The sequence below is a fragment of the Typopeltis vanoorti genome, chromosome 10, assembly GCF_054136105.1.
Source record: "Typopeltis vanoorti isolate ZY-2024b chromosome 10, IOZ_Tvanoo_1.0, whole genome shotgun sequence".
Taxonomy (NCBI): Eukaryota; Metazoa; Arthropoda; class Arachnida; order Uropygi; family Thelyphonidae; genus Typopeltis; species Typopeltis vanoorti.
Genome location: NC_143558.1, coordinates 50,081,530 through 50,105,159, shown reverse-complemented (window position 1 = coordinate 50,105,159; position 23,630 = coordinate 50,081,530). Strand labels below are relative to the sequence as shown.

General features: G+C 36.3%; 1 protein-coding gene across 1 annotated transcript in view; it reads right to left on the bottom strand.

Annotated features, from left to right (window-relative positions):
* The window catches only part of LOC150102409 (calpain-B-like), a 913,019-nt gene that overhangs the window by 235,229 nt on the left and 654,160 nt on the right, over positions 1-23,630 (bottom strand). Inside the window, exon 7 of the mRNA XM_090399770.1 lies at positions 3,127-3,379. Coding sequence (XP_090255896.1) covers positions 3,127-3,379 — 253 coding nt within the window. The remainder of the gene's footprint in view (positions 1-3,126; positions 3,380-23,630) is intronic.

Below are 23,630 nucleotides of genomic sequence, written 5' to 3'. Positions count from 1 at the left end.
ACATTTTTTTAAATTAAAAAGCAAGAAAATTTTAATCTACGATAGGTTTGCAACCATTCGAGAGTGGGAGTCACACACATAAAAATTAGTAAGAAAGTCAGTACAACGAAATAAATCTACCAGAACGATAGTGATAATTCGAAGCAATCTGCTATTTAGTTAGGTACATATGAATATGCTCTTCTTAAAAGACTTTTTTTGTGGGGGGGGGGGGATACATATGACGATTCTTCAAATCTTCACATGTACTACATTGTCAAGCCGCTGATATCATGTATGTACATTCAGTAACCAAAAAAGCAGAAACATCTCTCAAGTTAAAGGGAATCCAACCAATAACACGGAACTAATGATGCATGAAGACACCGAATATAAACAGATGGACAAATATCGTAACTTGAGTGACTTCAAACTGGATAGGTAGAAGTCAGACGGCTGATAAGGGTATTTCAGAAACTTGGTCTCCTAGACTGGCTACGTGCAAGTATCTCAGTTATACCTAGAATAGTGTGATAAATGGAAAATACAGATCATCGTCGGGCATGTTGCCAGAAATACTGACAGATAAAGGATCGCGAAGTCTATTTGACGTGGTACAATTAGTTACATGACTATCAGTACAACTATGGGGCCGCAAAGGAGTGCACCCGAACACATCATGTCGGACAGTGTCCAACAAAAACAAACAGGCCACGATTGGGAGTTGTGCGAAGTACCAATGACGTTGGAAATTAGAGGACTGATTGAGCCTCCGTAGCTCAGCGGGTAACAAGAATGCCCTTTAGTAAGAAAGACTTCAGTTCGAATCCTATCTTTGACGCGAAGAACCTTTATAACGCCTGTGTAGCTGGAGACAAGTCAGTCAGTCTCGTGCCGATTCTAAAACAAAAGGTGATCAGCGTCTACCATCAACCTATTGCTCTTACCGCAGTCATCTCTAAAATAATAGATAAGGTCATCAACAGTTATCAACATCGACACCTGAAGAACTGTTAATATGTGATCACCAATATCGATTCCGCCAATCAATATCCATAGCAGATATTTCCTACACATCTTCTATTACAAGTACTATGGAAAGATTGAGAGATCTGTGTTGTTGCACCCCGCCAATTTCAAGGCACTTGATAGAGTTTTGCCATTGGGGTGGGATTGTCAACAGACTGCTATCTTATGGTTTATCTTCCAGTTTTCTCTCTAATCGTTCGCTGCACGTAATGGAGGCACACAGTGAACAATCAAAGAATGGCTCTCTCGAGCTTTTCCTACTAATACAGGTGTTTCTCAGGGCTCTATTATTTCACCCCCCCCTTTCCTTATATAGAAAAGACCTTGTCTCACTGACCTCAAGCCCTAGCCATAGTTTTACTGATGATAGCACTTCCCATTCCTCATACTAATACGACAAACCTTGTTGCACTTCAACATTTGAGGAGTCAAGATCATCCACAATCAGTGACCTTAAAATGATCTCCATACCGTCTCTCAATGGCCCAGATACATTCAATGTTTCGAAAACACAATTTTGTCTTTCTCCCTATCTGTGATAATACTCAGTTTAACAGAAAAAAAATCAAATTTTGCTTCGCGGACCGACACTTAGCATTTCTTGGTGCAAACACATCATTTCTACATCCTGCTTGGTATTATTTGTATCTCCAGACTTTATTTTTCATCTGTCCAAGTTTACTAATTCTGCACAAGTCCGAAATCCGCCAACCTTGGAATACTAATTTCACATTTCAAATGATGCGCTAAATCTCTCTAAAAATGGTTGATTCTGCTTAGAAGAGGGCATTTTGACTAAATGGCGCCTCCATTCTCACAGACTCTATCTAGCCTCTGTCTCAAAGACATTCAGTTTCCTTAGATATGCCCATAGACATATCTTCTGCAGATATGTCCATAGGTGCTTTATGCCAAACCTATAACAACAAGAGTAACATCTACCAACATTCTTAACAGCTGAAGTGCTAACTCACCGAACCTCATTCATCTTTTATTCCATCTACCTTGGTTACGTGGAACAGCCTTATAATAAAACTTCTAATTCCTAAATTTAAAGCTTTATAATTCCTAATAATAAAACATTTCTTTGAAAAAAAAAAAAAAAAAAAAAAAATATATATATATATATATATATATATACAGGGTGTTCGGGATAAATTTGACATATTTATAATTAATTATATTTTTCCGTAAGTTACATGTATTAACACACACTTCTCTTCATTTAAAAGTTTGGACCCTTCTTCATTCATATACAAGATGTCAGAAAGGATGGATAGCTGGAACCCACCTGAATCATGGAAGAGAATAACTTGTATCATGATGATTCGTGCCCGCCATCAAAATAAGGATATTACGACTGCTGCCCAATGCTCCCTGAATACAGTAAAAACAATCAGGCATGAACTAGAGACTTGCAATGGTGACTACGAGGATGTAGCAAGAAGAAAGATCCCTAGCAGACGATCTGATTGCGTTCGTACAGCATAATTCCTCGCAAATCTGCAGGAACAGGTGTTGAAGAACCCTGGCATTGGAATTCGGGCTTTGTTCGTGGAGTTGCTAACTGTAGTCAAGCCCTGGATAACAAGGGTAGCCAATGGTAGGCCGTATGTATGGCAGCAGGATTCGGCCCCTTGCCACACCTCTGGGAAGTCAAAAATGGTTGTCTGAAAATTTCTACGACTTCACCAGTCCAAATGTTTGGCCTCCAAACTCCCCAGACCTTAACCCCATGGATTATTTTGTATGGGGCGCAGTTGAAAAAGACACCAATCGCACTTCCAGTAATACAAAAGCCCAGTTAATGGATAAAATTAAAACAGTTTTTGCGGCCCTTCCCAGGGAGACTGTAGCATCAGCTTGTTCGAGGTTCCGAAGCAGAATTGAAGCTGTGATCGATGCTAATGGTGGTTATTTTGAGTAAATCTTGTTGATAGTATTGTAATTAACTCTGCCTGTAATGTTTTTTTGTCAATTCATTAAATTTAATAGATACAAAGAAGATTTTCTTTTTCCTTACGAAACTGTCAAATTTATCCCGAACACCCTGTATATATATACACACACCCGTATTATAGATGAACAATAAATATACATAATAAAATTTATTATTACTTTGCATAAGCCTTTTCCAATAAAGCACTCCAAAATTCGTTGTGATGTTTGGAATGCATAAAAACTAGTTGACCATTGAAAGTTGGAAGACGATCATCGACAACGATGTCTACCCATCGGCCGTACTGCCAAAATCGGAAATGAAAGACGCCAGCATAGTCTTTCACAAAAGACTGATCATCAGGAACAACACGGTAAAAAAGGGCTTGATTAAGTGTTAAGTTGGCAACAGCAGCTAGGAGCCAGCAATCACCTAAGAGTAAAAAGAATAAATAAACAAAAACATAAGAAGATTTTAACACAAAAAACGTCGAGGTAATATAATTAAAGTATTCCATAAAGTATTTAAATAAACAAAGCAGGAATTAACTCCATTGACATGCCCATAATATAAATATCATTTATGCATTTATGTGCAAATATGCATTTATGTGCTCTAAATAGAAGTAAATATTTTACGAAGTAAATATGCTATCAAGCTGTTGTTTTTTTCATAAAGAATAAAAGACACGAATTTAAATATATCTATAAATATGGCTGAGATTCTTAAGCTTCTATACACAAGTTACTGCCAGTTGGGTAGGATGTTTATAACATTAAAAAAATACGTTGTAGTCTGTTGAGAATATTTCTTCTAAGTTCGTCTTCGTTTCTAACATGCTATGCGTTTTTAATGAGTGTCACGAGATTCCCACAGGTTGCTGTAGAAACTGTTTTATGTCCTGTTTATTAATTAAACAATTTCCTTAAGCCTACATATTAAAACTGACTGGATTTAAAATTTAATAATAAAACAAATTACAATACGTCTAACATGTTTTAAAAAAATTCCTCCAGGGGAATGAAAGAGAATATTTGAGTCGCGTTTTCTCAGCGTTACTTTTAGAAAATAAGACTGCGCACAGAAATTCTATTATAGTGGAATTTATACGCAAAAAAATTAAGAAAGGAACACAAACATCTCTTGTAGCAGTTCAAATAAATAAACAGCTTAGTTAAATTTTTACTTTTAATTGTATGAGATCTTAGTTCAAAATAAATTAAACATAATAAGAATGTGATTTATGACACGAAATTAAAAGAATTCGCTGTACAGAATCTCCGTTACTTCTGTAGTGAATTCTTTATGTATTTATGAGATAAAAAGGAAGGGTAATAAATATCAATGTCTTATGTACAAAGTTTACCTACTTGGTACACAAAATAAATCATGAATATTGTTACGTGCAATGTTTAATATCATATTTAAAACCAGATTTGAAAAACCGGTCGAGTTTTATTATGCTTCCAGTTACTAGAGTTAGTGTTAGCAATAGTGAATAGCTAACCCATCAGTAGTATTTTCCTCTTTGTGTCATATACACCTTTGGAAGTTCAAATTTAATTACTGAAAATAAAAATGCAATAAAGAGGAAAAAAGCACCACATTTTATAAAAGTTTGTGGTAGAACACTTTCATCAAAAGCTTTTCTATCACACGGACATACTTTGTTGGGTGAGTGGAATTTCATATCCTTTAGCAACTTCCGATGACTGATCTTTAATTTCGATTTTTCGAGAATTCCAAATTTTCTTATTTGTAGAAAACGTTTGTAATGAATCGGTAGATGCCTTTATTCGTAAAGAATAAGTCATCTACCAATTTAGTGAAGTTGTGTGCGAGACTTTACTGCGTGCATACCTTCATAATTAATTCATTGAAGACAAAAGATTTTCACCTGTTAGCCAAGCTTAATTAAGCAGAGTTCTTCCCATGAATGCACATCCACAATGTCCAGCATTTGTAAAACTCAAAGTACAACGACTTGGTGGGTAACTCCCAAAACGCAACACACACACACATACACACACGAAGGAAATTTGAAACTAACGAGTTATTAGAGGGGTGGGTAACCTTCCATGTTACATTTCAATTTAAAAAAAAAAATACCGAAACATATAGCTTTACCATTAAAATTTCCAGATAAACATTTCTATTTGCAACATCAACAATACTCACACTATTATCTTTCAAAATTATAAAATAAATCAATAAATGAATCCTATTTGTCCGAAGAATTAAGAATTCAAAAAAAAAACTTTTATTTTAAGAATTTTTGAACTATATTAAAGTACCCTGTTTTAATTAAAAAAAACAAACAAACAAACAAACATAATTTTTTTAAGAAAATGCGTTTACATCTTTGTAAGCATTACAGATATATCCTCCTGTATCATCATAGGATTGTAGCACTTTCTCAAATTTCTCTTCCTCACAGAGGACAACATACTTGGCAAAGTAAAACAGGTGTCTAGAATATCCAACTAAATATTTATTAATAAAACAATCTCGACAACAAACAAAATAAACTTTTAAAGTAATCAGCATAAGTTTCGACTGTCCTGTCCTCCGAACAACAACAACAAAAAAAAATCATGGAGGACTCTTACTAGGAATGCCAACCGTTACCATAGAAGACATTGAGTAATGTTTCAATCTACTCCCTTAAATCACGTTATTATCTGATACTTCTGCAGATTAAGAACGAAAGGTCAAGCGAAACCAGCGGACACGCCTTTCTTTTCTTGTAGGACTAAATCGATTGGCATGGTATAGAACCGCAGAACTCCCAACATCACGAGTTTCATTAAACTTGTTCTTTGCTTTCACTGAAGTATTAAGTGAAGAATGTTGTGGCTCTGACTAATAAAGTTATATTGCTTTCATGGTAGCCTCAAAGGTCTTTTAGAGTTTCTGCGTGATGCATTCTATTTAGACACCTGTGGGGGGTGATGATGCTACATCCATCCATCCAAATCACATCCTATTACACTGCGGTACAACGTGGAATAAAGTTGCGTGGAAGTTCAAAAGAGGTTAAAAACTAAACTCTTCATTTGTATTTTTTTGAACTGGAATTCTGTTATTAAACTTACTTTGATAATACCATACTTTCTAGGTGAGTCATATTTACATTGATAATATATAACTAGACCATCAGTGTGCATATTGCACTAATATGCAATTTGAGACCAAGAATATAATTTACCCGTATGATTAGCAAATAACTACATAAAATAATTTATGTGATGGATGACAAACAGACACTGTATTATTATTAATTATCCCGTTTCATGCTTTGCCCAACTTAGGGTAGCTCTGGAACTCGAGCATGAGTGTTGAGCTAAAAGACGACAGGTACTTCGACAATAACAGATGAGATTTTAGCAAAAAAACTATGTTCAAGGGATGTGAGTTCACAAAAGCATGATCTTACGTCAGACAGACATGGCTATTTTAGATACACAGATGTTTTTAAAAAATACGGTTCCCGTAAAAAAAATTGTTTTTATTTTTAATCAGGAACTATTGCAGAGCATTTTTATTTCCTCCGTGTAACATATCTCCTTTCTCTCACATTCTGCTTACTATTTACCAATTTCGGATTACCAAACCATACCAATCTGTTATAGAGACACAGATAAGCATGGCGGGTATTTAAGTGTACGTAAATAAGGCACACAATAAAAAATGCATTTGTATTCGCGTAAAGAATTTTCTTGTAAGTCACAAGTGGTGATGGTGGTTTTTCCCTTTCAGCCGTTTCCGACCCTAGGTTGACTTTGTAGGCATTGCCCACGAGGTGTTCCTGGTGAGATTTTTTTTACTGGGTAGTTCACCATTATTTTTGAAAAAATAATAACTTTATAATCGACTACGGCTAACGGATAAACATTTTCAAAATGTATTACACATATAAAGCAAAAATTCTGCTTCGTATTTCAGAAAAATATATAACACATCTGTTGTAGAAAAGATGTGTCGTTTTTCTCATTAGTTAATTCTGAATTTTAAGTATTTAAGCATAAATTAAAGTTTGATAATTGTTAATTATTCACCAAATAGCAAATTTTATTACAGGCTCTTTTATATTAGGTCAACGTAGTCTGAGTAAATACCTGAATCACAGCTAATAAATTCACCTTTTCGAACACGATGTTTTTCATATAGAAGTGCATTTTAGAAAATGAATCTATTTCAATTGAAGATCCTAATTTCGTTGTTTCAGAGCATGGTTTAGTGTTGGGGAGGGAAAGATTAGGACTAAGAATTGAAAAAAAAAAATAGGAAGATAGAACAGATTGAAGTGACAGAAAAAGGAAAGGGTTAAAAGGTATCGAGTAAACAGGTAAAGAGAATCTATGCTATTTCGTATGGTGGCACATCCTCTGAGTGAAGAGAGAGAGAGGGTAGGTCACGTGCCCTTGTTATCGGAGATGAGCGTTTCGGAGTGCTCTTGCGAGGACTGAGGGGGAAAGAAGGAGGAGGATTGTTTATATGGTTGATCAGTTTCGAAAAGGGGTGGAACTCCATCTGACAGGTTTCCTCTGATAGGAAAAATTAGATGAGATTGTTGGATGTTGTTAGGATATAAAGTCGCATAGTAATTTTTTATTTTTGCATAGTAATTCGATTTTTGAATATGTCTTGTCTCTGTTGCTTGGATTGGATGGGTAATTCCATGGTTTATTTCCCTTTGGCTCTTTTGTTACGATTATTCTTTGATAATGTAGTTAAGACAGGAAGACGCTGAAGTCACAATGTTGTTAAATATTTAAGTATATTATATATAAAGTTATTTACAAATTACTATACCAAATCATACAAAATTATTTAATTTTGTTAAATATTCAATTAAATAATTGTAAACTAATTCAATATTATTTGCTTTGTACAATTTGTTGAATCTGCTATAAAAATAATTAGCTTTCCTAAACAGATTTTAAGAAAAAGGCAAAAAGGAAAAAAAAATATCCTATTACCTTAGATTTCTAAAGATCATTCTTAAATGTTTATGTAAATATTTAATAACATTGGAAGAGCCGATTATCATCCGTTGTTTCAAGACCACGGATTGCAATGCCTACCCTCCTCGTGCAGCCTTTTGAATTGCTCCGAGAATTTCCTTTTAATCATTTGTGGTGAAATATTGTTCCTTTTGAAGGGGGATTTTACAGTGTCTCGTTCATGTAACATTGCCTCCCCCCCGAATGCGACTCTTTTCTTTTTCATCTAGACTAAATAAACACACGTAAAACCACAGTAATAGGTTTTTTTAATACGTAAATATTTCGACCTAAGTGTCTTAGGACATCGTCAGTACAGTCGGGAACAATACTAGGAATAACATACAGATAGGGCGCATGAATACAATGGAATCCAAATGCGTGAAGCAGCGCTTTCTATCGTTAAAAAAAAAAAAAAATACGTGTGGTTATTTAGTCATGAATTCTGCACAGGTTTTCTTTATATAATCAATTTTTCATTTAGGTTACGCTCGCTCAACTTATATTCATTACTCCCCCCTCCCTTATGTTAATTCCCTTATTAACAATGTTACTTTTCCGTAATTTTATGCTAATTACATGAATATTCATGCTCGACGACGTGAATGATACTCATTTTGTAGAAGCACGTAGTAGAGCTCGCTGATGTAATATATGCGTGTGATAGTGACATAGAAGCATATCAAGCATCCTCCGTATACTATGTCAATCCAACCGCGCTTTTTAAAATCATTAGTTCATCAAGTATGGTCGCACACCGGTCAGTGAAACTGAGGAGTTGCAAGCGCTGAGTTTGAGGTCAGTTATTATTGCAATATGTAGCAGGCTTGGTTACAGTTCGGATGGTGCTTCCGTTCTCCAACGAAAAGGAAATGAGTTTGAATCCCACTGTACACGTGACGTGGATGTCTTGTGAACGTCCTTAAGCGATAGGTGAATTTCATCGCTCGGAACATCCTTCATTTTATTTTATTTAACATTTTTTATTAATTAATTATTTTTATTCTTTGTTGTTATACAGTATGTTTAAATCCCTTCGTGACTTATGGGCTACCCCGTATTATGTTAAATAGTCGTACGGTTTTTTTTTTCTTCTTCTTTCTTGAAACCCATGCAGAGTGAATTTCTCAAATGCCATTAAATATAACATTAATATGTATTTTTTTTTTTTTTTACTTTAATGGTCTTTATTTTATTTATGTTATTTGAACATGATATCTGTTGATAATATGTAAATACCCCACGTGTTTCATGTCATTATTATAATCTATTTGAACTCATTGGATGTGAACATTTATTGCTTCGTTTTCTCAATCCGTCGTATCTCACTACAGGTCTACGCAACTTGAAATCGCATTGAGTCAACGCAGTCGCGTCATTTTGCAAAACCATATCAGTTCCAAAGCATGTTATCCTATTACTTTACATTTCTAAAGATCATTCTTAAACGACCATGTCGTTAGAAGATTATATTTGAATCTTCTTTCTTGTCTGTCACACAAAAATGTCACAGATCTTTGAACATCCTATCCTGCTCCAAGTTTTAGTCCAAGTGTGACTAAAACACACCGCACAAATGTTTTACACTTTCGAAACATATACATTTATTTATTTCAACTTCTACAGTTACATGTAACACTACTGTCACATTTTGAAATCATAGCTGCTTTCTCTTTTAACTCAGCTGTTGTTCAATGAATATAAGGACTCTAAAAGGTTTTTAGAATCATTTTTAAAATATGTGAAAGTGCTATGGCCAATCAGTTAAGCTTTGAACATCTTGGAAAGATGTTCAGGTTCTCCCTTTAAGAATGCAAAAAACTCTTTTTTGAAGGTTGATCTGATACATTAGTGAGAGAGTTTCTTCCCTCAAAAGCTCCAATTATTCCTTCTATAAGCAACAGACAAAACCTTTCCTATGAAACATGCAATTCTCGGGCATAATAGGAACATATGCCCAGACCTTAGTTGCAACAAATAATAATATTTAAAAAAATCCTCTAATGCCTTTTATTCATAAAATGGAGTAGACCAGCCCTAACCATTAACATCACCGATAGCAGAGCCTAAGGATTCCAGAGGCATCAGGGGGAGAGATTACAGCTGCCGCCATCTAGTAGTCCTAAACTCTAACAGGTACATATTATTGTTTGAAACAATATGAGTTACGTAGCCGATTTCCTCAAGTTATGGGGTTAACCTTTCCCCTTCCCATCCCGAAAGGAATACTCTACTTAATGTGCAGAGGTTGAAAATCTTCCTGAAGAAAACCCTAGAAAAAGTTCTTCTAATCGATGACTAAAACTGAATTTAAAACGGTCTTTCTTCTTGGTGGTCTAGAGCAAAGTGAGCAAATGCCGTTTCCAGGATTACGCAGCACTCGTATAATAGTATCATTTAGTCGAAAATACTTGTCTAATTAATACTTGCGCGATTGCCTTGCGAAAAATTTCAATATTAATTTGTTACCTTTAGAAAAATACTGACAGAGTACATGATCCGAAAAAGTTTGTTTTGGTCACGCATAAGAAAAACGACATATAATATCTTTGCATTCTAAACATGGGATTTTCTTTGGAAATTCCTCAGGATTTAAGAGAATAAAAAGTAAGCCTAAAGTTTCATATGATTTATCCCTGCGATCTTAAGTGTGCTGTAATCTGATAGCATGGGCTTTGCCCTTTATCTTAAATCCTTTAGTTTTACTAGCTTTGCGTTGCTTATTTCCACTGAGAGAAAAAGAGAGAGAAAAAAAATGCCAGAACGACATCTAGAGGAAGGCTGACAGAAGTTTGTCTAAGATTTATTACTGAAAAATCCTATAGGCACCTAAGTTGACAGTGTGTTCAGTACGCCTGTAGTTTCTCAGTTAAGTTTTATCTGATTTGGAGATAGGGTTGTTGCTGCTGCTCTTTTAAACCTCTATCGGCTCCGACAGGGAACATTTCTCAGCCTCCGGCAGTTTATCGTTGTTTCTTTTGAGATATCGTAAAATCCAGGAGTAACGACCAGTTTTTAAAACCAATTTTTATTCTCTTTATTCATTGTTACTTAAAATAATTTTTATCGAAGCATTCTGGAGGAATACCAGAAGGATGCAAGTCACTTATTCTGAGGCAAAAAAAAAAAAAGGGGGGGGGGCGAATAAACCTGACTTATGAGAAGAATGCTTAAGCATTTAGCATGGCATAAAATTATTGTAGTAAACAGTACGCTTTTTTTATGTAATAGTGGTGGAAGTTGAGAAAACTTCCAACATAAACTAGTTTTTGTTTACTCAGCTGGAACTGTAAATCACTATTTTATGATTTTATTTATTCTTATCCAGTCGAAAAACAGGCGAGAGCAGTATATGAGGCTCGATACATTCCTGCAATGTTACTCCATTGGCAGATCAAATAAAAACTTTATAGGGTTTGAAATCTGTAATTTATATCAGATTATACAAATCTATTTCCCCATGTATCTTAGTTTCCCACGTGTTTTTATACAATGTGACATCTCATTAACACAGTTCATTTTCAGTTGGAGAGGGAAAAAAAAACTTTTCGAATTTTAAGCATTCCTTACAGAAAACCTCTGTTTAGTTTGTTAGCGTATAGAATTACTCACTTTAAAGGTCGGTAACGCAACCTAAGTTACTGAAAATGAGATTCTGCCTACGAGACAGCAACTGGATTCCCATTTCTTAATGTTTAATTAAAAATGAGATACAGAAAATTAGAAAACAGCAGTGCTTCTAGAAATGCAATTAAAATGCTAGGCGCACAGTTCCAACAATCGATTGCTCTGGAATGAAGTGCATTGTCATTCGGATATAGAATACAGACTGGAAGTTGCTTGCAACTGTCGTGTTTTGATAAATTTATGCCAAACAAGTAGCAGATCTAAGGAAGCACAGTTCGACCCTTTTTTTTTTTTTCCCCTTTATAAACAAAAAGAAACTTTTTATGAATCAGCGCCATTTTAATTTAGCACTATGAAAAATATCGTACTTGCTCTTGGTACCGACCTTCGCATTATGATACATTTACTTTTTTCAGAAAAGGTTTTTGTAATTACAAATAATAGCATTAAAAATTGACACTGATTTTATGAACAGAAGATTCCACGAAAACATGAACATCGGTCATCCAATCTGCGACATGTTCTGCATTGACACAGTCGAGATAAGAAATTGACTTTTGAGTTGGCTGTTCGTAGCAAAATGGTAATGAGTGCACCAAGAGTGTGTGTGTATATATCTCCCCGAAATAGTCCTTGTAAATTCTGTTAATGTTTTGTTAGTATAAAACAATCAACGGCAACGGTTTAGAGAAGCCCATTCCTCGGTTAGGACTTCTAACTCCAGAAATTAAGGATTCGCAGGAAACTTATAACTCTAAATGAGTCTTGGAGAAAGAAATATGGAATCTTTTATCAATGAAACCAAAACATGAAAAGTGCTAATCATTCGTTTAAAATAATATATAATTCCAAAAAGTATTCATATAAATATAATGGATATAATAAATAGTTGTAAACGTATAACAGTTTTAAATAGTTAAAAATATCTTAGCTAACAAAAACTAAAATGATAATTGTATTAAATATTGCGTTAAAATAATGTATAATTATATTTGTAAGTGAAGAAAAAGCTCATCGGAAAAATAATGCCTGAAAATTTTTTCCTAAATATTTTTCCTAAATACAGAAAGAAGAAAATATCGTACACGCATTGGAACCGAGGATAGGAACCAATCTTCAGTAAGCGTAACCTTCTAGGATCATCATATAAGTATATTAACATGGGTCCAATTCCAAAGTGACAGGGAAACACGAATCCTGAAATGACCATGTCCTGTTTGTGTTTACTGGGATAGTTTACGTTTCACTATTTCAAATTGAACTCTGCATCCCAGTAAAGTTTTCAAACGAGCAAGTAGGTTGACACCCATTTCATTTTGCGGTAATGAGAAAGATGCCGATGGCGATTTCTCGTTACCACTACTGGCCATAACGGGCATCGAGGTTTACTGATATATGCCCATGTATAGAAATTGTATCGCTTGGTGTATTTTGTACTTTGTCCAAATAACATGCATTGAGCAGTACAGTGTAGTGCAGTATACTCTTGAAGGCAGTAGTCGGCGAATATTTCACATGCCTTAGAGTGCCATAACATAAGAAGAAGAAGAACGCTATAGTATTGGGGCACCGCCATGGACGCTAGTGACAGAAAAGTTTATTAATTATCGAACGTATCTCGCTACAATCACACGCGTACGCTACGAATTTGCCAAGACCGCCAAATTCTTCTTCTGATTCTAAAATAAACATTTACACGGGATTTATTTTGATAATTACTCATGTTGATTACTTAATCCATCCTGGAGTATCCCTGTATATATTCTGCGTAACATGTTAGGCTAATTGGCCTTTCATCCATTGGGCTTCGTAGAAATCTAATCCATACCACGTTACAGTTAATCAAAGTTCCTACATAGTCTGCTGTGTCTAACAACGTGAATTTTCTGATAGTTTTGAGAAATAAAAAGAGTTTACAGTGGAAACCGAGTAACTTACAAGAAAGAAAGAACAATTAGGAAACTTTAAAATTAAGGAACCCCAAATAACGGGAACCACCTTTGCCACGATTTGTAGAAAGTGCATATCGAGGCAACTCGTGGCAAAGATCAAGCATCACTTTGGCGTAGATTAAGTAATAAATATTCTGTACCCAGCCATGGAAAACAATATTTACGTATTATTTACACTGAGAGGTTGTTAATAAAAAGCCGTAGGGGAATTCCTACTTATATATAAGAAATTCATGATCGCTATAAGGATATAAACTCCGAAAAATAGCATTATGCCATTCATGGACATGCGCTTTCTCGTAGAAGGCAAATTAATTTTTCAAAACCTCTGGAAATGTCCTTCATGTACTTGTAATCCTCGACTAGGACTGGAACGAAGTATGTTTAGTAACTTTCTCTTTGTGAAATATCAGGCATCTCTTAAATATTTTAGCTTTTTAAATTTCAGATCCATAAAACATCATTACACTATGTCGATGATAAACTGAAGTCTTTTAATTTCCTCGCCCACACACCTACTCCATTTGGAAAATCTTTCTCTCTTTCGATATATTACTTCTAAATAATCTATTTAGAAGTAAATTGCATTTCTCAAGAGCTTAGAGCGTTTGGCATTTCCTCCATTTCGGAAGGAGAAAAAAAAATGATTCAGTCATTTATAAATAATTCCGAGCTAATTACTCTCATCAACTACCACCACTAACTTCCAGGACATTTCGCTTTGCTGCGTAATTATATATAAATTGTACTTCGCATGGATTGCATAATGGCGAACAGTGCACGACGATTATTGCGCCTTATGCGAGGTGCCCGTGGATTTAAATCGAAGCCACTTTAATGCAACTAAATTATTTTAGTTAAGAGATCGCTTTCACTTTAATCGGCAGCCAGGGCGTTGCTTTAAGATTTTTTTTTTATTAAATAATAGCATTAAAGAGACTTCTATTCCAAACTTTTTTTTAGCTGTCATCAGAGTAAAAAAGTTGACATGATTATTCACAACTCACATAATCCTATAAAAACTTAAGTAGATGGCGCTTTTTTTTATTATTTTTTTATTTTTTTCTCGTAAGGACTTTAATGCAAGCGAAATTCTTGAATGTTTTCAGAAGATTATAACTATGAAACGATGATAAGATTACAAAGATTAGAGACGCTTGTTTAGCTTGCGAAATATGAAATTTTCTGAAACTGGAATCTTTTAGGAGTTCACAGGTCTTGCTCTCCTATTTTCTTTTTTCCTCACTTTTCTCAGCCTTCTTATTTATAACATAAGCATCAGAAACTGCTTACGAAAGAAGAAGCAACAGATAACAAAATAGAGCACTGTTATATGCAAATATTAGTAGCAGAAGACAGAATATCGTCGGGTAGCATGCAAAATGCGTTATATTAAATTCTGATATAACTCAGTTTATTCTAGTGAAAAGCTTAGCGTGGCCTTTCTCACAAATACCATCTATTTGTGAGAAATTACGCCTATAATATAATTATATGTATTTACAACACCGTAGTTACAATAAAATGATTTTTTTTTTTTTTTTTTTTTTAATGATTTTGGATGAGGTGTAATGCATCAGCTTGCATCCTCGAAGCTTCTGTTGAGCGTAGTTGAGGATGGCACGGGTTAGTTATTGTTTAAGCATAAAAAACGTATTGTTTAATACTGACCATATACAAATATTTTAACATTCTTTGCCTACCAGTTTCGCTAGCAAACTGTCTAGCTTTTTCAAGGCGTTGACGGAAAAGTATAAAAAATACTAGTAAATGCAAATTGAAAGGAACATTAAAAACGTTGTAAACACTCTAGTAGCTAAGGTTGCACGTTCCCGTGATAGAGACTGAGTGGACTTATTGTTCTTAATTCTATGTTCGAATCCAACCTTGTTCCTTTAAAAAATTAGGTGGCAAAAAATCTTACCAAATTTGTAGAAAAAAGAGCCAACCTTGCACATCATAGAACAAGTGAACTTTTTAAGAACTGGAAACCAACAAACAGAATAAAGAAAAAAATCAACAATGCATGAAATCATAGAAAATAAAATTCCCTTGGATTGTCCAAATAAAATAGCTGACTACCCAGCATTTCCTCCAAATCAAGACAGGAAAAATATAGTTATCAACTCTGAAATAGAGAAAAATGAGAAAAAAAGCCTAGAAAACCCTGAAATCTTGAGATCATTAGCCCTTTCAAAAATAATGAAATATGGACCTGACTCAATAAAGATCTACACAGATGGCCCCAAAAATCCAAACGGCAATTCTGGGAGTGGCGTACTCATCTATGGCTCTCATAATACAGAACTAAAAACAACTAACAGTATTGGATGCTACTCATACCATGCAGAATTAATAGCAATTAACACAGCACTGCAATATTTGGACAAACAAAACCCGAAGGAGTTTATATTTTTCACAGATTCCTTAGCAGCCCTTCAAGCTATTAAGAAATGCTACACTAGCCATCAAGAAATACTTAGAGACATAGCAAAAAACATAAACAAACTACATAAGGATTCCGAAATAATCTTCTAATGGATCCTATCCCATGTGGGATTAAAAGGAAACGAAACTGCAGATAAAGTAGCAAAAATGGCCGCAACATCAAGTGATACCACAGATTTCGATCTTTTTAAAAACCAAAAAGAAAACATAAAAAGAACAATTCTTCAGGAAGAACTATTTCTTCCGGCTTAGCACATAATTTCTGTACGTCTAACCACACGATAGAGTGGCAAAATAGCTCCATGCCATATTTAGACGACGATTATAGACATAGTTTATTCAAGGAAGCCGCAGTAGTGTTAAAATCTGGCGGAAACCTCAACAGAAACCAGGGTACTATTCTTAACAGTTCATAGAAAAACCTCTCCTCTCTCTAAATCCATCTGAACTACAGCTAGCTACTAATCATATTATGCGTTTACAACCAACACGCATGCGTGATAATGATTAAGAACAACAAGTCCACTCAGTTTCTGTCACGTGAACGTGCAACCTTAGCTACTAGAGTGTTTACAACGTTTTTAATGTTCCTTTCAATTTGCATTTACTAGTATTTTTTATACTTTTCCGTCAACGCCTTGAAAAAGCTAGACAGTTTGCTAGCGAAACTGGTAGGCAAAGAATGTTAAAATATTTGTATATGGTCAGTATTAAACAATAAGTTTTTTATGCTTAACTTTCAAACGACCAAATATGTTTAATTTGAATTAGTTATTATTTATTGGTTTTGTTGTTATGTTGGCAACAGATATGATACATAACACTACAGTAGCATGGAACAAACACACGCACACGCACGCACACAGAGATACTTAGGAATGCGATAGTGCTTTACTGAACTGGAAAGTCTGAGCTCGCATAGTGCATCCCATTAGATCTGTAAGGTATGTAGAGAGCTTATTTCTCTTACATAGTATGCCCTTAAGGCCCTTTTTTTAGGAGATACTGCAGCTTGTAAAGTTTCTGTTTTTCAAATGGTAGTTTGTTTAACATATCTGGAATGTATAAGCTCCGGGTGGCTTTTCCGGCGATTGTTATATTTATGCACGATGCAGTTAGTTCTCTGATACAGCAGAGAACTAACTATATGTAAAATGATTACAATATTGTATTTATTATTATGAGAGAAAAGCAACTGAAAAACACTTTAAGGTTTCTAACTATTTTTATTAATAAAATTTACTACAAACTTCCATTTATAACACTTATGCTGTAATTTTAATTTATATTATTGACAATTGACATTTATATCTTTAGGAGTGAAGCAAGATGCTTTTCATATTCCCCGCTATCTGTTGTGGTTACAGTTGTGGTTAAAATTTACGAGCAGTTTGCTCGCCCTGAATGGGCATGGAGATTATGCATCGCTATGGGATGCTAATATAGCTTTTGGTCTTCTCTATTTGAATATGTCCGTTGCCTCGTATGCTGCAGCTTGCTGAACCAAATCGTTGGGGAGGGAGGGGGTGTGGACGTATTTAGGAAAAACTTGGATGCTAAGGATTGTAGAAAAGAGAAAATATAGGGAATATTTGCATCTCTATGAAGCTGATTGTTTCTAACATACCACGGAGCGTTCAGAATCATTCTCAAGCACTTGCTCTTTGTATCTTGATAATGTTAGTGTTAGAGGTGTGGCTCCAGGCTGGAGAGGCATAGGTGATTATAGGATGAATGGTCATCTGGTATAGTTGCAATTTGATTCTGTTGCTGAGCTTGCTATTTCTATTAATTAGTGGATAGATCTGAGCTATGGCTATAGATGCCTTTGGGCACGCAGACTTGGTGTGCTGATTGAAAGATAGCTTTTTGTCGAAAATTACACCCAGGTAATTTGTTTCTGTCTGCCAGGGAATTTTAGTATTGAATAGTAACACATCTCCTACGGCTGAGCTTTTCTGGGGGTTGACTTCCAATCTCGATACGGCAATACTAACCTGGTTAGTATTGCCGTATCGTCTGCATACAGGGCCAAAATGGAAGTCATCGAATTGTGTGGAATGTCTGACATGTATATAGAGAACAGGAATGGAGCCAGTAGAGATCCCTGCGGCACTCCAGCAAAGATGTGGCGCTGGGAGGATGTAGAACCGTTGATTTTTACTTACACTGATCTATTCTGAAGATATGAATGGATTAAATGAACCATTTTAGTGAGGTACCGGCTGAGATAAGTTTGTGCAGGAGTCCAAAATGCCAGATTTTATCAAATGCTTTGGATAAGTCTAGGAAAACAGCTCCTGTGCACTGGTGCCAGTTGTAGCTGGTGGTGATGTATTCGACAATTCTGTGGATTTGCTGGGTAGTAGTATGGTGTTGCCTAAAACCAAACTGTTCTTTAGGGAGGATGTTTAGGTCATTTACTGAGGTTTGGAGTCATGAAAGGATGACCGTCTCTGCAACCTTACCCAGATTGGAGATGAGACTGATTGGACGATAATTTTACGGTAGGTGTGGGTCTTTGCCTGGCTTATGTATAGGAATTACGTCAGCCAGTTTCCAGGTGGAAGGAAAATAGTAAAATCTTAAAATTGCATTTATTATACTGGTCAGGTGCACTACTGCTTTTCGGGGCAGAAGTTTGATCACCAATTAGTAATGCCGTCTGGCCCAGGAGCTTTTTTGTTCTTTCATTTTTTAATAATGTCATATATCTCAGCAGGTGATGTTGGTGCAATATGGTCAGTGCTGGTGATAGGAAGTTTGAGTGAGTGTCTGACCTTGCTGTGAATCTTATATATGTGGTGAAAGTCAAGGTTTCCATACGAAGGCCTGCATTGCTCCTCTAAATTGTATGCTATAACTTCTGCTTTGTCTACATCTGTGTGAGCTTGCTATTTCTATTAATTAGTGGATAGATCTGAGCTATGGCTATAGATGCCTTTGGGCACGCAGACTTGGTGTGCTGATTGAAAGATAGCTTTTTGTCGAAAATTACACCCAGGTAATTTGTTTCTGTCTGCCAGGGAATTTTAGTATTGAATAGTAACACATCTCCTACGGCTGAGCTTTTCTGGGGGTTGACTTCCAATCTCGATACGGCAATACTAACCTGGTTAGTATTGCCGTATCGTCTGCATACAGGGCCAAAATGGAAGTCATCGAATTGTGTGGAATGTCTGACATGTATATAGAGAACAGGAATGGAGCCAGTAGAGATCCCTGCGGCACTCCAGCAAAGATGTGGCGCTGGGAGGATGTAGAACCGTTGATTTTTACTTACACTGATCTATTCTGAAGATATGAATGGATTAAATGAACCATTTTAGTGAGGTACCGGCTGAGATAAGTTTGTGCAGGAGTCCAAAATGCCAGATTTTATCAAATGCTTTGGATAAGTCTAGGAAAACAGCTCCTGTGCACTGGTGCCAGTTGTAGCTGGTGGTGATGTATTCGACAATTCTGTGGATTTGCTGGGTAGTAGTATGGTGTTGCCTAAAACCAAACTGTTCTTTAGGGAGGATGTTTAGGTCATTTACTGAGGTTTGGAGTCATGAAAGGATGACCGTCTCTGCAACCTTACCCAGATTGGAGATGAGACTGATTGGACGATAATTTTACGGTAGGTGTGGGTCTTTGCCTGGCTTATGTATAGGAATTACGTCAGCCAGTTTCCAGGTGGAAGGAAAATAGTAAAATCTTAAAATTGCATTTATTATACTGGTCAGGTGCACTACTGCTTTTCGGGGCAGAAGTTTGATCACCAATTAGTAATGCCGTCTGGCCCAGGAGCTTTTTTGTTCTTTCATTTTTTAATAATGTCATATATCTCAGCAGGTGATGTTGGTGCAATATGGTCAGTGCTGGTGATAGGAAGTTTGAGTGAGTGTCTGACCTTGCTGTGAATCTTATATATGTGGTGAAAGTCAAGGTTTCCATACGAAGGCCTGCATTGCTCCTCTAAATTGTATGCTATAACTTCTGCTTTGTCTACATCTGTGTGAGCAAGGCTCTGGTCAGAGAATATTGGGGGAAGGGATCTGTCTTTGCTTTGGATATTTTTCAGTAGTCCCCAGATGGAGTGATCAATAGCTGAAATGGAGGATAACTTTTCATCCCATACTTGGTCTCATGAGCTTTGAGTGCATCTCTTACTGCCCCATTTAATCTGTTTAGATTTGTTTCGTCTTGAGGTGCACACGTGTTACGAAATCTTTTCCTAGCTCTGTTTTTGTCTCTGATCAAGTTCATGAAGTCATCAGGTAAACGATCTGGCTTGCAGGCAGATTTGTAGAAGGAAGCTACCTTTATAGCAGAATTAATTTGTTGTATGAGATTTTTAACTGCAGTTTCTACTTCTTCTTTTGTGCGTATGTGAGGAGCAGGTCCAATAATCCTTCAGTGCTGTTGACAGTCTTTCCCATGCTATGTAGGAGTGAGGAGGAGGAGACAGGTATTCTTGTTTTCCCAGCTGTAGTAGAATTGGGTTGTGATCGGATGATAGTTCATCCATGGATATAATGCTGTATTGAAGTTTGATATCCTGCAGGATAGCTATATCCAGGATGTCAGTAGTGCCAAACGTACTGAGATGAGTTGGTTCGGTGGGGCATGCCACAACAGCATTGCTTGATCCTAAGTAATTCGAAAGGATGCAACCATTCTTGTTGGTGGTTGAGCAATTCCATGCAGGGTGCTTGGAGTTCAGATCCCCGGCTATAATGGTCGGCTCTCTGACGTATAAGATGGCATTTAGGTCAGAGTGTAGTAGAGATTTTTGGGGAGGGTTGTAAGCTGAGTAGATTTTCAGTTTGCCAGTGGAGCTGGTGACTACTTCCACACCAGTGATCTCAAGGTTAGTTGTTGAAGGGTTGCTCACAGAGTGGTGCTTAATGTAGTTTTTAATGAAGATGGCAGTGCCGCCGCCTCTGTTGAGTAATCTGTCATTTCTGTATAGGCGATAACCCCTTATTTTAGGATTGTCTGAGGGTCGTAAATGAGTTTCAATGATTAATATAACATCTGGTTGATATCGATATGTGAATTCTCGGATTTCAAGATTTTTGTTTTTGAGGCCATTTGCATTCCAAGCAACTATCTGAAGAGATGCTGGAGTGAGGTTGTTACTATTCATTTATGAGAGCTGTCAGGATGACCTGCGTTTCACGAAGAAATCTTTTAGTGGAAGTTTCAGTAGGGTTTGACAGGCTGAAATTTTGTAGCATGTTGGCCAGTGAGGCCGTAATAACAGCTGTTAGGTTTATAGGTGCTGTTGGTTGATTTTGTTCTGGAATTGGTCTAATTGTACGGGTCACATCGGCATAACTTCTTGTTTGTTTTTGGGTGTCTCTATTATTGGAGGTCTCCGACTGTGGCCGCTGAGTCTCCAGTTTTGATGGCTGGGCCTCTGGTGTTCTTGTACTGTAGGAGTTGGGCTGATTGACTGCCTCCATTCGTCTGTTCTTTGGGTGCTGAGTATATTCTTTGTAGTTCGCAGGATGAGGGCCACTGCAGTTGGCAAATTTTGCCGAGGTGGTCCTCGGCTTTGTGCAGGTATTGGTTGGGTGGCTGTCTCCACATTTTAAACATCTATATTCCGCTCTGCATAGATTCTGGGCATGGCCAAACTTCCGGCACCTGTGGCACTGCCCAGAAGATGATCTTTTCCGAAGTGGTTCTGGTGTGACGATGAGACCACAGACTGTTTTTAAGTTGTAGATATCCTTGTATATTTTATTAATCTCAACAAGGACTAATAGCATGGGAGTCTTGTCAGCTTTGTACATTCTGCTGACCTTGACTGGAGGCAGATCCTGAGAATTTAGGTCAGCAGATATTTCTGCTGTGTCAATGTCTTCACAGACCCATGAAGGACCACTTTTAAGTTTTTTTTCGGAGCTGAGCGCAAAGGTATGATACTGGATGCCTCTGTTGTCCAGTTCTTTGGTCAACCTTCTATAGTCTGTCACTGTTGCTGGCTGGATCTTTATGCTTTCATCCATGTTTTTGGCCTTAATGAAGCCAATATGCAGATTGGACATTGTGGATCTTAAAGCTGCCCACTTCTGCTTTTTTCTAAGGGTGATCGGAGGCACCTTTTCTTTGGGAGAAATAGCGGCGTCCGAACCCTGAGAAATCCTGTTCTATTTCAGTATTGTCATTGTGCAGTTCTTCTGTTGTTCTTCGCTTTTTGCGTGCGCGCATGTCTACAAAGTCTGAAGGAGTAGAAGGCACCGCTAAATGATCTTCAGCGACAACGTCTGAGACACATTCGGGGGGAAACGTGTCATTCAATTTCACTTTTCCTGGCCAATTATCACTCAGCAGCTTTCCTAGTCTGAGGAATTCTATGTATACTTCCTCGAATTTGGTCTCATTCAGAAGTTTTGCCATTACAATAATTTAAAATGTGTTAAGACACAGATCGAGAAAGAGTAGAGATTTCTCAGGTGTCCCGAGCAGGTAAAGATAATCCTGTGGACTTTTGAGGGTCCACTAGCAAATCCCGTAGACACTCTTAGGTGACTACCAGCAGTAAAATGTCACTATAAGAAACAATGGCGATACTAGCGGCAGCAGGCCTAGCGTATTGCCCTTGTAATTATAAATGACTTACCTGGATAAAGCACTATGGAAAATAAAGTGACTGTTTATGGTAGCAAGCAATTAACTACTATTACTAAGGAATAAGCATAAATAAATCACTAAAAACATATCAATTAAATTCACAATTCATCATCAATAATACACGACACGAAACACTAACACACGAGCCGCCTTAATTTATATTACGATTTGTCTAGGTTTATATATACTGTGTATATGAGATGTGTAGCGGAGTTGAGTAAAGCGCCCTCCCGCGATAAGTTCTTGAAGGCTGACGTCATGTAATAATAATAATATAATAATTACAGTATATATAATTTTTAGACACTTAATTATGGGTTTATTTTTTGTGATTTAATTAAAAATCCGGGTTTAGTTATTTAACTAAATAAACTCAATTTATATAACAAAACCTTATGTTATATATAAGGTTTATGTTATATAAACCTTATTTATATAACAAAATATATTTGTTATATAAATAAGCTTTGAAGATTGATGCAATGTCGCGTCAAAATTCTGTATTTGAATGTTCCTTAGAACAGAACCGAATATCATTCACATGTAGGAAATAGTGTTTCCTTTCTTTATTATAAATGTTATTCCATTTCTTTAATATGGCTGAATTGAGATGATTTCAATTATGGTCGAAAAAACTACTACTGTGAGGTCACTATTGCCTGTTTAATTGTGCTTGTGTGTTTTTCCAGACCACTTTGCCTATTTGTGGGGGATTAAAAAAAAGCCATTATAAAGGTACTTTGCGTCCTAGACGGGATCGAACCTAGCTGTTTTCAGCTGGAGGAGACAAATGTCGCAATGCCATCTGAGCTCCGCTGCTTAACATGGCGAGTAGTTTTTATAGTTAGCTTCGGATCCTTCCCCTTTAATTTGGCATCAAAGGTGATATCCTTCCCTATCCCACATTGTTATGCCGCTAGATAAAATTATGTCAATAATCTTTCGTCTTGTTAAAAATAACAAAAGATGTAATAATAACAATAATGTTTATTCGTCAATTGTTTATAACCTGTGTTGTCAAAG